At 48.5% G+C, this 18,722-nt stretch overlaps 1 protein-coding gene across 2 annotated transcripts in view; it reads left to right on the top strand.

The window, feature by feature from the left end:
• Window positions 1-629: 629 nt before the first annotated feature.
• The window catches only part of SCUBE1 (signal peptide, CUB domain and EGF like domain containing 1), a 1,931,683-nt gene continuing 1,913,590 nt past the window's right edge, over window positions 630-18,722 (top strand). For both annotated transcript variants that reach the window (XM_086922270.1, XM_086922262.1), the window contains exon 1: window positions 630-790. In XM_086922270.1, the coding sequence (XP_086778396.1) occupies window positions 697-790 (94 nt within the window). In that variant the 5' untranslated portion in view covers window positions 630-696. The remainder of the gene's footprint in view (window positions 791-18,722) is intronic.

The raw sequence follows: 18,722 nt of genomic DNA, 5'->3' as shown, positions 1-18,722 counted from the left end.
TGGGGTAACCTTAAACGGTTCCATTGTCCTTAATAAGTGAATGAGTACAGTAACAAAAAAAATGCCTTTCACTTTTCAACCGGAAAAAAATATCGTCTGTTGTGAAAAAGATACTTCTATTGAGCAAGAGCTTGCTTGACAATTTTTTTTCCTTTTAATTCGAGTGACCTTTTTTCGCATTCAGTTGGGCTAGAACTAGGAGCTATTATGAGGAACCTTTAGTGGCCCAAACCCAAACATCACTCTCTTTAGTTAATCCTAAAGGGCACTTTTGTCTGACACGAAACACGCTTTCCACTCCCTTCCACTGAAGCAGCTGCAGTTCGCCGTGAGTAACTCCAATCTAAACTTGAAATCAGAGGAAAATGTGGTGCCTGGCTTCATCCCAAGCCTGGGTAGTGTGGTGCACCGTCCATCGGCCTAGAGTGAAGTTTCTTACCTGTTGGAAAGGAAGGGGAGTTCAAGCTGATTAGTGGTAACCGCAGCTGGACAGAGAGCAGCAGCAGGAATGAGCTCTGCTCCATGACCCTCAGCGTTTACCCCCGCCCTCTTCCGAAACGATCAGCTGAGATAGGCGCTGTGACTGTTTGTGCAGCCCACACAGCCAATTAGAGGAAAGCACTGGGCTCGTTTATTGCTCTTACTCCCGAGCGCGCCTCTTGCAAAGAAACTCTCGTAACTGCGCGGAATCCCATAATGACAATGGGCGCAGTTTATTTTTCCTGGCTCTTCTATTTCATTTTCGCACCATTGCACTTCGGGCAGTTTACAGAAAGGGACGGCTTTTCAGGTAGGAGTCCGTTCTGGTAATTGATCATTTTGGGTTTGAGTGGGAATGCGAACATGGATTAAAAGAATGCATTATTGAATATCGCGTCTTCTTAGGCGAGCATGTCAATTAATCCTTAACTTTGTCCGAATACGCTGTATACTGTTAAACCACTTATTAAACATACGCCACTCACATATACTGTACTACTTCACTGTGTAGAAGCTCCGTGTTTGGCGCCAGTCAAATAAATGATGCACACCAGACCACCATTATTATGAAAGTCTATGCGTGATCATTTAAACTCTCACCTTCACGCACTCGACTTACTAGTTGTTCACGCTGCTAAAGTCTGTACACAGACTGGATCATCATGAAAAGCATACCACGGTCCACTGATATCTTAAACACTGTAGATTTGCAAATAAACATCTCACGACAACATCCATCCTTGTTTGTTGGAGTTGACGGGTTCTTTTCTGTCTATTCTTATCATGTAAGCAGCGCCAGATGTGTTGTAGTCAAACAAATTAAAGGTTTATTTAGTTCCTGTAAGGAGTGCTTTGGTTATTGACATTAATGCCAATCACCATGAGATACTACATCTGTCAGGACTCTGGATCTTTTTTCTCACGCACATTCTTTTCAAGGTGTCGGTATTTTCCAGTTCTCCAATGCAACACTGACTTTTCACCTGCTAACCACCCATAGCAAATTCGCGTTAAAAGAAAAACATGCTTGCCTTCGGGTTCCAACTATCATATGTTGATAGAGGCGTTAATTATATCACCTAAGAAAGCCGTTTAAAATCTTCTGAAGGCTGTCCTAAAAAATATGGTTTAGAGAAATAAATTGTTTCTGATATTATTTCAGTGTGTGGTCAGGCCTTTCCTATGCTAACCATTTTAACTAGACTCAGCGATTTACTATTCTTCTAATTTTATGGTTTTGTGTAGATCAAAACCTAATTGCCTTATGACCGTGGACATATTGCTTTGTATTTTATATTTTCTAAGAGGAATAATCGTTTGCTTGGTGGTTTGTGTGCGAATTTGGTTTTTAGGTGAACGTCACTTACTTACAAATGTGTTTATCCATTGATAGAACAAGTATTTGATGGGGCTTTAGTAAGTAGTTGAGAATTTGCACTGTCTTGCAAAAGCTTAAAACATCCCGAAATTCGTTGATTAAAATTAAAACTGTCATTAATTCTCTAGTTCAAACCCCATGTACCCACAATACGCTATATCAGCTGAATTCATTAGACCTTTCTCTATTGTATTTGCATCCAGAGTCACATGAATGGTACTAGCAGCCTAATGTATTGTTCGTACATTAGACTAAATTCGGGTAGACACATGATAACTATATTGCTGTTTGTTTTGCCTCATTACCCCATTCTCTGCAGTCCAGTTTGTTTAATTTAACTCAAACAACATTGAAACTCCTACAATGAAAACCCTGGCCAGAAAACAACGTGTCTCTGTGAAATAAAACAATTACCAGTAATCTTCCTTATTCTTGTAGGTGCAAAAAATGGGAGTGAGGGAGGGATATTGGTCTGGTACAAGTAGAATTATGATTCTGGGTAATGAAGATTACAGGAAAGTAGTTATTACCCATCACCGTTTTACTCATCCCAATCCTTATGAATTTTGAGGATGCACCAAGTGTAAATTTGCACCAACAAGAAAAGTGAAGCGAAAAGGAAAAAATGATTGTATCCTACCAACAATTACTCTATTGCTGTTTTAAATACTACAAAACCAACATTTGCATCCATTTACTTTAAAAAGTTCAGTTTGTAATGCTTTACAAATGTTTCCGGAGCCTACCAGTATGGTGCATTACAAATTTCCTTTAAAGAGGCTCCACTAATTTCAGCCCAATAAATTGATATTAATTTTGTAGAGAATCCTTGCACATTCTGTGGTACCTCCTCCCCATTGACCTGTAAGCTTGGGTTATTGCTTAATACACCCATCTATTTATAGTGGGAGTACAAACCTTTTCCCTTATTAGCAGCTTCAAAAACATGAAAAGGCAATATGAGACCCTAAAGTTATTTGTTTGATTTAAGTAAATTGATAGTGCCCCTTTAACACCTAGAGTCAAGGGAACCCCTGATTCTCGATCCAGAACTGGAAGGACAATTTCCTATGATAGATGAAATGCCGATTGAACTCGAGAACAAACTTCGATCAGGTCTTAGGGCTATCCTTTTCAGAAAAAAAGATAAGGGTATGATAGAACCAACGATAACAAGTACCACAGTCTCCTAGCTGAGGTTATCACAAATAGAAAAACAATTTTAGATGATAACCATGTGAATTCAGGCTTCCCTAACCGCTCAAAAAGCCTTTCCTGAAGACCAGTGAAGACCACTGAGAGAAGACATGGGTTAAGCATGTCAGGCTTTTTTAGTTTAAAATGATTAAGCAAGCGACTTTCCAAGGGAAATACTTTGAAATATCATCAATCGGACTTCTAAAAGCTTTAATTGCCACCTACTGCGAGGCCAATGTGGCTGGTGCTAACCCTTTTAGGAACCCATCCATTAAGAATTCTATTATCTGAAAGGGTTCTATAGAGGTCGGGTCTTGTTCTTTTGCTGAACATCACCTATGAAAGAATACCGGGGTGCTTGGTGTAGGATGAAAGGATAGAAAGATTCCTTGAAATCTGGGCATCCTGCTACCTGTTTTGAACTCCACAAAACTTCTAAACCAACCCTCTTTATTTCCAGGCCATCAAATGCTGGTGACTCTCCCATAACAAGGTCGGGTATTGAAGAGGAGGATAAAAGGGAAAGAAATAATGCTTCTCTACTGACATTTCCACCACCTGAATACATCAGAGCTATCTAGGCAGAATGGTGCTACTAGAATTACTGCATTTTTGACAAACAAGGGAGACCCAGCGGGTAGCCAAGAACCATGGGTATGACTAAGTTATAGAAACAAAGGTTCAAAGCTTCTTCAAATTTTCAACAATACAGTATAGTGCACAATGGACTACTATACGATTTAATGTTCCAGCCCAGCCGGACCGGAAGTTTATTTTTTCAAACAAATGTAAATTTTGACACAATATTTTCAAACAATTAGTATGACACAAGCCTGTGCCGTACTTAGAAGAGGAGAAAAATAGAGAGAAGGTGAAAGGGGTGTCTTCAGGCAAGGAAAAAGAGCAAAAACAGGGCACTTTATAATTGAAAAAGAATTAATAACAGTGTCGCCTGGAGTGAAACAAACATTCTCAAATAATGAATTTCTACATGTATGTACACTCATAGGTGTCGACGTTTCGATCCCTTTGCTCAATTAATTAATTGGGATCATCATCAGGACTTAGTAAATGAGGTTGCCTGAATATAACAAAGCCTGTTGAGAAGATAAGAGAAACAAGCACAAAGAGAAACCTTTAGAGAAATTTTAAGAGAGTAGTAAACACATGCCTTAAAATAGCTTCTTACAACTGCGATCACATATTGTGACATGTGCTGAGTGAATGTGCCTTTGTGAAGCAAACAATCAGGTTCATAAATTGTAATTGCGTTATGGCATTTAATTTACATACTTTTCCTCGGAATCGCAGTGGTTCGAGTGCGAAAAATGCTGCCAGTTTGTGCATAACAGGTGACTGTGGGGATTGTGCAATGGTGTATATAGTGAATATGGGAAACCTTGTAGCTCAGTGAATTGGTGTTTGAGCCGGGGCACATGCACGTTTTGTTTTATTAAGATATTGGGCATTAGAGGCATTAATGGGCATTTCAGCACGTACCTCTGTGTTTAGAAGAGGTTTTCAATGAGGCGTCAACCTTGCTAGGGGCGCCTAGGGGCAATAGCATTCAGGGGTTCAATAGCTAGTCCTGTTCGAGGGCTTTAATTATTTCCCCTCGTGGTTATGCGCCGGGCTGTTGGAAAAATTATTCGATTCAGTATACGTGGAAAGGGTGAGAAAGTGACCGGGTTAGCTGGTCAAGATACCTACCCACTGTGGGCTCGTTTGGAGACGTGATGATTACCATCCGACTCTAAGGGCAAGATGGCTCTACAATGGAGGATGCCGATTTATGCGTGCTGAAATAAACAAAATTACAGGTTTTTGGACTTCGCCACAATGTTGGCTTGGGAAGTCTAGTCGGGCTATAGCGAGGGGCATTTTTACCTTGTTATTCGTTCCTGGGACGTGCCATTATGGGCTCGACGGCCTCAGGCGAAGGATCAATAATTGTGCACTGCACATACGAACGAGGTCGTCAATGCTGCAATACAAGTAAAACGCGAGGTTTGCAAGGCACCTAAATCGACAGCTTAGGTCAGAGTCAGGTCATATCCCCTAAAGAGGAGCCACTTACCGGTTACGGATGAACCTCGTGCTTGGTCGGGGTGCCCGGTGTCAATGCCAGTTACCGTTGCTGTTCTTCGCGGGCTTGTTTAATCATAGAAGGGCGTCCGGTCACGTGGATGTGACTTCGGGCGCCATCTTGGAATGGTGTTCCCGTCATATCTGGCTATGGAGACTAAAGGATTGCTAGTGCGCTAAGATGGGCGCCATTTAGAAGTGTCCCGGAGCTGGGACAACCTTTATTAATTAAACTTAAAAGGTCATTAACCCCTGATCTGGAGTGGGGAGTCAAATTTTGGAGAATTAAATAGCGCAAATGGCTTGGCAGTTGAGTTACTAGATAAAGAGCCTAGAGTCAAGCGAGTTTAAGGGCTGCTATCAGAGCAGTCCAACATATGAACAACTCCAGGAGTGAAAGGTGACGTGAAAAAATTGCATGCATAACAGTGAAGCATTTGTGATATAAATTTTTATGTTCATTAAAAACTAGTAAAAACAATAGATGGGAGCACTGAGTCTTTATGCTTTGAAGTTCACTGATTCAGTATTGCATAATCACAACAGAGTGGTCCAGTCCTCACTTCGGTTCAGTCCAGTGTGGATGGTGTTGAACTGTATAATAGATTTCAATTCCTCACGATTCAGAATTTGTTGCAGATTGCCGCCTCTTTGGGGTAATTTTACTGATTTCCAGACTGTCCAACTCAAATCATCAGCCGTGTGTTTCATAGATGCGAAATGTTCCACTAATGGGGCATTGAGAGTTCCACACCTTATGCGGCTCCGGTGTTGGCTTATGCGTGTCTTCACCTTCTGTGTGGTCTGTCCCACATACATTTTCGGACAGGGGCATAGGACCGCATAAATTACATTGTGACTGTTACAGTTTGTTAAGGTTTTCATTTCATTCGTGACATTATTGTGAGTGAAAGTGCGCCCCTCCAGTGTCAAATCACACACAATACATTGTCCGCATTTAACATGCCCTGTCACAGGCGGTAAGCCCCAGTTAGATTCAATCGTGTTACTTATAGGTGTCATAGGTAGGGCCGCCCTAACAAGATGGTCTTTTATATTTTTACTTTTCTTGAATGCAAACAATGGCTTTTCAAAATTTAGTTGGCCTGCGTTCAGGATTGGCCAATGCTTAAGGATAGTCTTGCGAATTTGGTTCGAAACTGGGGAGAAAGTGGTTACACAGGCAATTCTATCGGATCTCTCTCTACTCTTTGGTTCAAGTAAGACTTCTCGGGGGCAATACCAAGCTCTTTTAGCAGCGTTTCTGACTAATCTTTTTGGGTATCCCCGCGCTTTGAGTTTAGATGACAGAACATCCGCCTCCCTGAAATAGTCCAGTTTTGATGAGCAGTTGCGTCTTATACGGAGGAATTGTGAGTAGGGGAGAGAGTCTTTAAGAGCTTTAGGATGATTACTATCATACCTCAACAGTGTGTTGCGTTCGGTTGGTTTCCTGTACAATCGTGTTAGTAATTCACCTTCCTCATGGTAAATTGTCAGATCGAGGAAAGGGATCTCTGTTTTATGATGGGAGAGGGTGAACTGTAGGTCATCACAGTTATTATTTAGCCAGTGTAGGAAAGAATCTAAGGCCTTCGCATCCAGATTCCAGATTAAAAAAATATCGTCTATGTATCGCCGCCAGATGGCGATCCCAGAGCGGAATGGATTGAAATCCGATAGGATTGTGCCTGTCTCGAGTGCGTCCATAAAAAGAATTGCCAGGTGGGGGGCAAAAATAGCCCCCATAGATGTACCCTTTATCTGCTGGTAAAATACTCCATCAAAGACAAAAAAGTTTTTCGTGAGACACAATTCCAATAGTTGGAGTATGAATAGTGTCGGTACTCTATGGGGTCTGGGCCTGGAGTCAAGGATTTTTTGAATGACCAGTAGAGCCGCTCCTTGGGGGATATTAGTATAGAGCGACTCTACGTCCAGGGTACAGAGTGTCTGGGAACCAGGGTCAAAAGGACCTGCAAGCCTCTCCTCCTTAATCTTCTCTAGCACCTTTGGCAGAAGGCGAATCTGGGGAAGGGCACCCCCTCCCACCCCAAGGCCATGGAATCAACATGGCATAGACTGCCCAAGCTTGGGGGACCCCATGTTTCTGTGCGAAAACACTGTGAGCATTGAATTGGGTGGAGAGGCACATAGATTGATCCAGGGGAGCCTGAACGGTGTACATATCTGACTGAAATGCAGTTAGGAAATCTGAAAAGATACAGAGGAGAGAAGGTTTTGACTAAGGCTGTCTGCTTGGAAATTTGTTACCCCCTGAATGTACAATACTCTTAATTCTAGGGGGGTGCTTCTTTGCCCAATCACAGATTTCTTTTGCTAATTTGTTGACCTTTTTGTTTGTTCCCCTGGTGATTCTGAGAACAAAACTTACTCTTCCAATTGGAGATGCATTCCACTTTGCCACAAATTCTCTCCAATTAGAGCGACTGTTAGAAAGTGGTTCTGACACCATGGGCTGCCTGGATTTTTCGCTTTTTGAGCCCCTAATTGTTGAGCTTTTACTGTGGGGGAGCCTCATAGTCTGGTACTCAACCACAGTGAACTCATAATGAAGGAGATTGCATGGAGACTGTACTGGTGTACCCCTGGCTTGACTAGGCCGCTGCGCAGCGGCTGGAGTATGGGACACCGTGCTGGTTACATGCAGACACGGGTGTACATGCGTGTGCATACGTGTAGGGGCTGCGCAGGGGAGTGAAGGCAGTGAGGGGGGGGGGGAGTTGGGTTTCAGAGGCCATGGGACCAGAGACACTGGACAACACCATTTTGAACAAACCCAGAGGCTGGACAAGAAGGAGGGAGCAGGGGCAGGGAAGTGTTGTGTTGCTGTTTGATAGGACACACAGAGACTTCCTGCCAGCTCCCTACTCAACTTTCAAAAAGTACTTGCACAGGAATAGAAGCTCTCTCTGCGGTGTGGTCTGCTGAGGCGAAAGGTGCTGGAGCCTGGTGCAATGTGCAGTTGGAAGGAGGACACCACTGACTGCCCCCCAGGCCCTAACAGCGCCAGAAAGAGAGCCCAGGATCGGTGCGCAGAAGAAGAGGCCTCTGCGCAGGGAGAAAAGAGGCACAGGGAGCCATTGAAGATCGTTCCCTGCAGAATGCACCCTCTTGGAGACCAGGAGGATGAAGGAGAGTGCTCCCAGGGGCTGGGGGACGCCACCAGGAGCAAGAAGACGTAAAAATTGGGCAGATCGTGCTCCCAGGGGCTGGGGGACGCCACCAGGAGCAAGAAGACGTGAAAATGGGGCAGATCGTACCCCCAGGGCCTGAGATATGGCCCCCGTAAGGTAGTCGACCTTTGACCCCTAAGACGACCGATGACTAAGCACTTGGGGCTACGCCCCCGGTCCCAGAGAAGCCCCCGTGGTGGGTCAGGTCCCGGGGGCTGCCCCCACGGAGAAGGGAAGCTGGGGAGCGCTGTCGCGCTCCCCGTGAAGTTGCCCTGCATGGGGGCCAGGAGCCCACACTGGCCCCCACCGAAGATGGAGGCGGGGAGCGCTGTCGCGCCCCCTGCGAAGATGTCCAGGGGCCTGGGACCCCATCCCTGGGACCCGCAGAAGTAAAGCAGGGGGGGGCCATCGCACCCCACGTGAAGAGGGCCCAGCAGAAGTAAAGGCGGGGGAGCGCCGCTGCGCCCCTGCGAACATGTCCCCCGGGGGCTTGGGACCCCATCCCCTGGCCCCGGTGAAGAGAAGATGCGGGGGGTGCCCCCCGTGAAGAGGAGGGGTCCAGGACCCCATCCCCGGGCCCTGGAGTGCCGTCGCACTCCCCCCGAAGAACCGCTAGCCAAGAAGCTGCCTCCACGTCTGCCCGCCAGAGCGCACAGGCGCAAATACACCCACCAGTTCCCGCTGCTACCATATTCACTGCTCAGGAAGAATCGCCCCATAAAACCTTGCGGGCCTGCAGGGGAAAAACTGCTTTTTCTCTGCTTGTGGTGGCCCCAGGAGTGCCAAGGTGCCGGGGGAGCTGCAGGAGCAACGCAGTCTCCCCCAGCATGAAGATGAAAAGCCCCACTCTCTGTGTCTGAGGAACCTGAAAGAATAACCCCCTCAAGGGCTCAGCCAACATATAATCATCTCATGAGCTGGAACCTTTGTTCTACAGCTAGGGATGTGGTGAAAAGTTTACCAAGGCATGGTGGTTTGAGTGGGGGATGTATGAGAAGGGCATTCCCTGGAGGTGAAGAGGTGTAATTGCACTGAAATGCTTTTACTATTGTTATCTCTTTTAGAGGGACTGAAGGTTCACCTGTTTAATATGAAGTGCTGGTGCAAGGCGATGTCATAAGCAAAGTGGATTTAAGTGGCTAGACATTCCTGCTAGGGTGTCTGACTGTATGTACTTAAACCTGTGATTTTATCTGTGATGCCTTAGGGGCTGTAATTGCAATGCATTCTAATGATATCCAAACGTTATGAGGACTGTCATTCTAAAGTGTGCGTAAACATGTATCCTTGCTGCAGGTGAAGACCCCAGACTATTAGCCCTTAAGATATAGAGGTGTAGAGTTGCATACTGTATGGTCAGTAGGAGATGCTCAGTCAGGGTCATGTGTCACCAAGGCAGGTGTAGCCTGTTTAATGCTGGTTGAGGTAATGGGGAGGTCGCCACTGGGATGGTGACAGTGCGCAGGGCCCTCGTTCTAGGTTAAGACCAATTCACTGCGTTGGGGGCAAGATGATGTGCATACATGGGAGTGGTGGTACTAGACCCCACCCCCCTGCGGGAGGGGTGGAGATGTTATGCAATGTCACAAAGTAATTCCATCTGCTTATGTATATTTGTAAAATGGTGCATAGTATTGAGTGGTGTGTGTGTTTAATAAATGTACTCTTTTATAAAGCAAAGTACAGACTGAACAACTAATTATTGAGTGTTATTTTTGTGCACCTGCAATTGGCGATTACTAGCCCACACCACCTCCCTTGAGTAAGCCTCAGACTGCTCTGCAACGCTATCCTCTGAGAGTCAGGCGCTACAATTGGGTGTTTGGTTCCCTGTGAAGGACAAATGTAATCATTTTATTTATGCAGGCCTCACAGATGCTGCCTCGTTTTCCAACAGCTACATATTTCTATCTCAAGCTATTGACACTTTCCTTCCTACTGACCGAATGTCGCACCCTTACCACAAATATTTACATTGTTTTCAGTAGGAGTGGAGTTAGTATTTGAAAAGGAACTCCTTTCTGAAGATTATCATCTACCAACCACTTATGCGTATCTCACTGTATCTGATAGGTAACCGTAACCATCTGAGTGTAATTCAGAGACCTCTGATCCCTGTGATCTAGCAGATGGTTCATTAGAGGTTTTAAGTGGAAGGGAGCCCAAGCTACCAACACATTTGTGTGTTTAATAAATGTACTCTTTTATAAAGTCCAACCCTCTTCAACGTCTACATGAGCCCCCTCGCAGCCATCGCACGCCAACACAACCTCAACATCATCTCCTACGCCGACGACACCCAGCAGATCCTCTCCCTCACCAACGACCCCACCACCGCCAGAGCCAACCTACACGAAGGGATGAAAGACGTCGCCGACTGGATGAAGAACAGCAGCCTTAAACTGAACTCAGACAAGACGGAAGACCTCATCTTGGGATCATCACCCTCCGCCTGGGACGACTCCTGGTGGCCCCCGGCCCTGGGCACCGCTCCCAAACCAACGGACCACGCATGCAACCTGGGCTTCATCCTGGACTCCTCCCTGTCGATGACCAGACAAGTCAACGCCGTCTCATCTTCATGCTTCAACACCCTGCACATGCTCCGCAAGATCTTCAGATGGATCCCCACTGAAACCAGGAAGACCGTCACCCAGGCACTCGTCACCAGCCGTCTGGACTACGGGAACACCCTCTACGCCGGAACCACAGCCAAACTTCAAAAAAGACTCCAACGCATCCAGAACGCCTCTGCACCCTGAACATCCCCCGACACAGCCACATCACCGGACACCTGAGAGACCTACACTGGCTCCCCGTCAGCAAGAGAATCACGTTCAGACTCCTCACCCATGCACACAAGGCTCTCCACGACCTAGGCCCCAAGTACCTCAACGACCGCATGACCTTCTACACGCCCACCCGCCAGCTACGATCGACCAGCCACGCCCTCGCCCCCGTACCACGCATCCGCAGAGCCACCGCCGGAGGAAGATCCTTCTCCTACCTGGCAGCCAAGACTTGGAACTCCCTCCCCACCCACCTTCGGCGAACCCAAGACCATCTCTCCTTCAGGAAGCAGCTCAAGACCTGGCTGTTCGAGCATTAATATACCCCCCTCCCCCAGCGCCTTGAGACCCTCCCGGGTGAGTAGCACGCTTTACAAATGCTGTGATTGATTGATTTGTTGCCTGGTACTGGTAGTGACCCCCTTGTACAGCAAATCTAAGAAAAGGCTGGGTCTCTGGATGCATCAACTCATGAAAGTAGTCATCCTGTAAATCTAGCGTCGCCAGATAGTCAGCTTCATCAAGAGAATTACTGTCTGCAGAAATATCCTGAAACCTTTGATCAACACATATCTATTCAAGGCTTTTAGATGTGATACTGGGTGAAATCTTCCGCCTTTTTTTTTTAAAGAAAAAGAAAAAGGATTGAATAGAAGCCTTGCCCTCTCTGTTTCTCAGGCACTGGTATTATTGCACCCTTCTGCAACAAAGATGACACCCCTTGCTTATCTTTTTGTATTGTCTTTTGATAATGCAGAATTCCTGAACCACTACTTTGTAGCTGAATGTTTGAATTTTCCCTGGCCATGAAAGGGTTGCCTGTTATTGTGCTGATTCTGCATGTGTTTACCCTCAATCAATCAATCAGGGATTTGTGTAGTGGAACTACTTACCCGCGAGAGTCTCAAGGCGCTAAGGGGGGGTTACCCTCAGGTGTTGGCTGCAATGTAGGAAAAGGACCACCCCCCACTCTGGCTCTGTGAATTTGTGGCATTTTGGCTAGTGCAATATCGGCTGATCGGTGGTTTCTCTTGGGTGAGTAGGAGATTCTTTTGTTGAGGTAATGGGGTCCGATGTTGTGGAAGGATTTGTAGGCGTGAGTGAGGAGCTTAAAGGGCACTCCTTTTTTTTTTTTTTTTTTTTTTTACAGGGAGCCAGTGGAGTTCTCGTAGGTGTTGGGTGATGAGGTGTTGTGGGATGCCGAGGACCAGTCTTGCTGCGACGTTCTGGATTTTCTGGAGTTTGAGTAGTAGAGATATGTTTATTCTGGCCTAGAGGGCATTCCCGTAGTCCAGTCTGCTATTTATGAGTGCATGAGTGACGATTCGGGCGGAATCCATTTGAAGGTCTTGCAGAGGATGCGGAGGCTATTGAAGCATGTGGAGTGTTAGAAATGGGATCCCGGGCTGGCCAGGGCTTGCGCCAAAGTCAGTCAGAGACCACCACTCCTAAGTCAGGGCAAGGGAGTTACACGCCAAGGTAACCCCTGCTCACCCTCTAGGTAACGTGGCGCGAGCAGCAAGGCTAAACTTGGAGGCGATATGAGTTAAGTATTTGCGCACGCACCCCAGCAACAACACCCAAGGCCCACCACGAAGGAAACTCCACACAAGGTTATATATAAAAATAGCCTTTGTATTATACCAAAACACATTAGATAAAACACACACTTTACAATGTGCCAACAGGCACGGGCAGAATTTACAGGGGATTTGTACAAGGCAGGGCCACCTGGACCACTGTCAGGAATCAGCACTTTTAGAACTTAGCACTAGGTAGAATTAGCACTTAGAACATGGAATATCAATCACTGTAGCACAAAGTAGAACATAAAGTACACAACCAGTAACTACTGGTAACCAGGACCTCACTAGCACCACCTGTACTAGGAGAACAACCACCTAAGTATCATAATACAAGTAGGGGCATAGGCACATTACACATGATGCATCACTATACATTCAGCGGTGAAGGGGAGGAAAACACATGATGCAGAACCTACATTCAGCAGTGTAAGGACAAGGCACATGACGCATAAAAACACATTCAGAGGTGCAACACAGGAGAACACATGATGCCTAAAAACATTCAGAGGTGTAAGAGAAACACATGATGCATAAACACACATTCAGAGGTGTAAGGAACAAGGCACATGATGCATTTACAACGCATTCAGAGGTGCAGCAAAGAACACTTCGCATAAATCACATTAACACCGAACTTACATCAAATGTCCAGGGTCCAGGTTGCGCCAGTGCGCCAAAACCTAAACGTAGCAGCTGCCCACTACTTGCTGGGCAGCTGAGGGACAAGACCGGGCCTAAACGCTGCAGCTGGCACTAAGTGCTGCGCAGCTAGGTAAGGCCAGGGTAGGGATGAAGGAGTGCGACTCACTCCTAAGTCCAGAACATGTCCCTAGAAAGGAAAGAAACCTAAACGGTGCAGCTGCCCACTACTTGCTGGGCAGCTGTAGCAACGTGCGACAGGGGTTCTCACTAGCCCCTCAGGAACAAAAACTGCGCCAACTGGGAGCCACACGGGGCTCTGACAAGGTATAGGACGCAAACGGTGGAGCCTTCCAGGCTCTGCACACAACGGGGCCCTCAGGGGCAGAACACAGGCCCATCTGGAGCACTCTGGCTCCTAACAATACAATAATGCCCCCGCACTGGTGGAGTCCCTCATGGGGGACTCGAAGTAACTTATGGGTCCAAGAGCCTCTCGGGGCTCGTAAAACAAAGCAATGCCCCTGAGCCTCTCGGGGGCTAAGAGGCAGAGAGAGCACAGAGGAACGACCCGCGGGGACGCCTGCACTCACTTGCTGGGTGGGAGGCGGCGTCTCCTCTCCTGCGGCGTCTCCTCTTTGGCCTGGTGCGGCGGTAGCGCTTTGCGAGGCTCTCTCACCACATGAGAGGCCCGCCTTCACAGAGCGCCCGGCCCGCTGGAGCCTCTCTGGCTCTAGGAAATGCCTCAAAGTTGGAGTCCCCCACTGGGGACTCTGGAATTGACAAAATGCTGCATCGCACTAGAGGGGAGGGGCAGGCACTGGCAATGTGCCCAGACGCCCCCCCTCCCTTCACGGTCACTCACCGGGACGGCAGACTCTGCTCTGGTGCTGCCCCTCGGGCTTGGTGCGGCAGGCGGGGCTCTCCCTTCCAGACGGGAGCTCCGCTGGCGGCCGCACCTCTGCTCCTGCACTCCGGGGCTCTCCCTCCTCCTGGGAGCCCCGGGGGAAGTACATCTACTTCCTGTTGTCCCGTGGTCCCGCCCCCGGCCTGCCTGACTTCCTGCTGCAGGCCGGCGGCGGCGGGGACGATTCTCGGCTCGATCCGGGGTGGGCACCCGATTTAAATATAATAAAAACGGTCAAGCATAATTTAAAAGAAAGCGCTCCTAAGCACTAGGGAAATTTAAAGCGCTCCCTGCGCTAAAATACCAAATAAAGCGCTCCCAGCGCTAGAGGAACCAAAGCAAAGCGCTATTAAGCGCTGGGGGCCAAAATCAAGCGCTCCCAGGCACTAGAGCACAAGTAAAGGTCCATAAGTCCAGCAAAGTCCTTCAGGAGTCCAGGGGCTGGGCAGAGCCCAGGGAGGCAAGCCTTCCCGTGGGCCCAAGCAGCAGCGCGCCCCTGGCAGGATTCAAGTTGGCAAACAAGAACATTTTCAACGGGTCACAGCCCCTCTTTTATACACCTTTTCCTTTGTCTTCAGGTGCAGGGTGGGGGGAGAACCAGTCGCAGCTGGTTTTGGAGTACCCTTGATGGCTCAACCACCCCTTTTATTCACTAGGGAGGCTAGGATCATCAGTCGCACCACAGGGGGCGGAGCCAGCATTGTGTGGGGAAAACCCAGCCTCATTCAGGACAATGGTGCAGCCCCTCCCTCACATCAGCATGCTAATCTCTCCATTCACCACCGGGGCAGACCCACACAGACTCCTGGAGCCTGGCATCCCAGCCAGCTCAAGCCAATCACACGCCAGGCATATTTTACACTAATATGCCAACTCCTAGAAGTGGCACTTCCGCACAAGACACAATCATGGCACGTACATCGTTGCGAAGCATTCAATCACACGAGTTCGCACATACCAAACTCGACCATGCACACCTCACGCATCAGGAACTACCAGGGACACAGACATTCCCCATGCATTCCTATGGGAGGGCAGGCCAATCTCACACACGCACTCAGGTAGCGCATGCACTTTATACTGCGCCACAGTGTCAAAGTGCGCAAAGACCAGAAATCACTATAACTATTTATTAACACCAGGCAAAAAGTTCAGGGGTGAACCTGCCAGAAGGGCCAAGTCCAACATAACCCCCTTCTAGCCAAAACGCAGGGGAGACCAATCACCACCGTGATGGACTTCCCTGCTTGGGGCGATAGAACACGGACGCGGGTCCGCACTGAAGGGACACCCTCCGGTTGTACGCCACGTTGATCCATAAGACAAGCACATACTTAAAAAAAACACAGGCCCAACTAGGCTACCCCACTGGTACTCCTTAGCTGTCCACAGCTAGGACCAGGCCCTAGGCCACCCAGATACCACTGGTCCTTGCCAATCCACAAGGTGGGCGGTAGTAACTCTAGCCACTCTCCACTCCCTTTCTCAGTGTAGTTCCAAACTACCACTGATCCTTCAACCTAGGGTCCGCACCCTCAGGTTGACCAGAGGTCACGGGCAAGAATGCCCCACCCTACCTCTACTTCTGGGGTTGCGCACGCTCCCAGGAGAAGCACCCTCCAGAACACAACTCTCCCACCAGTTCGGGACCGTTACTCCCTCAGCAGCAGTGACCACGGTCAGACCAGTACAAGAACGGTGTAGTGAGGCGTTGCACTTTGCGGGTTGCCAGATGCGGCGCAGGCGGCGGCTCGCGGACCGCGTCGAGACGGGGACGGCGAGCTGCATAGGCTGCGCGGAAGAAGGCAGACGCGGCTCAGTGCGGTGTCTACAGCACACCAGGCTGGTCATGACAGATAGGTCACCGCTCCCTTAACTGGTCTACCACCTGGGATTGAAATTCTCTCCTCCTTTAGCAGCAAGGCAACCACTGCAGGTCAATCCCCCATACAGCTTACCCGGTTCCTTCTCTTCAGGCAGGAGTTCCTTCTTGTAACTTCAGGACACTAGGTACAGTTGCCCTTACGTCCAGATCCGGACACACCGGCTACTGGCTCCCCAACCGAGGGAAGTACCCCTTTGGTCAGATGCCTGGCGCACCAGGACTTCCTTGAGGGTGACACAACTAATGTGTTGTGTACATGTCTGCCTGACACTCAGGACAGAAGTGGCATCACCATGGTCACTCCCTGGCGACACAACCCTTCTGGCTGGCCCCTGACCCACTGGCTCTTGCACTGGGGAACCTATCCCCCTCGCACTCCTCCATCTGGACTTCTGCACCCTCCCAACTGGAGCGGTACTGCCAGACACCAGAACTACTGGAACCCTGGTTACAGAGGTTCCACGTTCTCCTGACACTCTGGGAGATCCTCCTCAAATGACCTATTGGTACAGCCTAGGACCCCGACCTCGGAAAAGGGGGTGGTGATGAACAGAGTGTCGGAAATAAACAGACCACTCTTACCCAGTCCAAAGATCAGGGCTTGATCCATCACCGTTATTTATCTCACTGCACCATCCCAGCTCAGAACCTGGCTATATGCAAATCAGTCTGTCCCTGGCCCAGTGCATCATGGGAACAGGGCAGACTAAACTACCAAGCCAATTCTTCACCAGAAAGGAGACAAGCTACCGGGGACCGGTTTCTGGCATTTCAGCCTTCTTCGGCCCGGCTTGCCTGAATCCTGATGGTGCAGTGAGAAAGGGACTCATGTCTGAGTATACCCTGCCACACCTATAGTGGCCAAAAACGATTCAGAAAAGGGGGTGGTGATGAACAGAGTGTCGGAATTAAGCAGACCACTCTTACCCAGTCCAAAGATCAGGGCTTGATCTATCACCGTTATTTATCTCACTGCACCATCCCAGCTCAGAACCTGGCTATATGCAAATCAGTTTGTCCCTGGCCCAGTGCATCATGGGAACAGGGCAGACTAAACTACGAAGCCAATTCTTCACCAGAAAGGAGACAAGCTGCTGGGGACCGGTTTCTGGCATTTCAGCCTTCTTCGGCCCGGCTTGCTTGAATCCTGATGGTGCAGTGAGAAAGGGACTCATGTCTGAGTATACCCTGCCACACCTATAGTGCCCAAAAACGATTCCGAAAAGGGGGTGGTGATGAACAGAGTGTCGGAATTAAGCAGACCCCTCTTACCCAGTCCAAAGATCAGGGCTTGATCCATCACCGTTATTTATCTCACTGCACCATCCCAGCTCAGAACCTGGCTATATGCAAATCAGTCTGTCCCTGGCTCAGTGCATCATGGGAACAGGGCAGACTAAACTACCAAGCCAATTCTTCACCAGAAAGGAGACAAGCTACCGGGGACCGGTTTCTGGCATTTCAGCCTTCTTCGGCCCGGCTTGCTTGAATCCTGATTGTGCAGTGAGAAAGGGACTCATGTCTGAGTATACCCTGCCACACCTATAGTGGCCAAAAACGATTCAGAAAAGGGGGTGGTGATGAACAGAGTGTCGGAATTAAGCAGACCACTCTTACCCAGTCCAAAGATCAGGGCTTGATCCATCACCGTTATTTATCTCACTGCACCATCCCAGCTCAGAACCTGGCTATATGCAAATCAGTCTGTCCCTGGCCCAGTGCATCATGGGAACAGGGCAGACTAAACTACCAAGCCAATTCTTCACCAGAAAGGAGACAAGCTACCGGGGACGGTTTCTGGCATTTCAGCCTTCTTCGGCCCGGCTTGCTTGAATCCTGATGGTGCAGTGAGAAAGGGACTCATGTCTGAGTATACCCTGCCACACCTATAGTGGCCAAAAACGATTCAGAAAAGGGGGTGGTGATGAACAGAGCCCGACTTGACGTTCCCTTCAGAAACATTCCAGGCCCTGACACTGGGTTTCGGGCACCTGGAGACATGCAGTCCCACCTACTCCTTCTCCTCTTGAGACAGGCCGTGAGCCTCTACACCAAGACCTAGCTGGGCTACACAACCTCTTCCACCACACTGGGCTGGAAGACACCTCAGCCACTCTTTTTGGAATCACTCCATCCCCTACGCCTCTCTCCTCCCAGAACATTACCAACTCCAAACATCTGTCTCTAAATAGACCACAGAAATCAAAAGCAGGCTCCACTGTCTGCAGACGTTCTTGGGAAAAGTTTAACACACGGAACTTAGGTATCTGAGCAAAACAAGAGTACACAAGCATTCAGTAAGCTCCCCATCCAGAGAACTTCACACCATTTGTCCAGTGCAACACACGATTCATCCACACACACCCCTCCCCAGACTGGTAAGACAGTTTCTACCGCCCCTGATTTCTCAACCTGACCACCAGGTGACACAGGTACCATTACTCCAGGACAGGGACAGGGGACACATGCACTGGACACACTTATGCTGCCACCACTGGGTCCCACCCTCCCTGAGGAATCCAGAAACACACTGCACTTAGGGGGATGATCTACCCTCCCGAGCTAGGGACACCTAACTC

Source organism: Lissotriton vulgaris, chromosome 1_1 (assembly GCF_964263255.1).
Source record: "Lissotriton vulgaris chromosome 1_1, aLisVul1.2, whole genome shotgun sequence".
Classification (NCBI taxonomy): Eukaryota; Metazoa; Chordata; class Amphibia; order Caudata; family Salamandridae; genus Lissotriton; species Lissotriton vulgaris.
The sequence above is the reverse complement of the archived record's forward strand: the minus strand, read 5'-3'. Positions and strand labels throughout refer to the sequence as shown.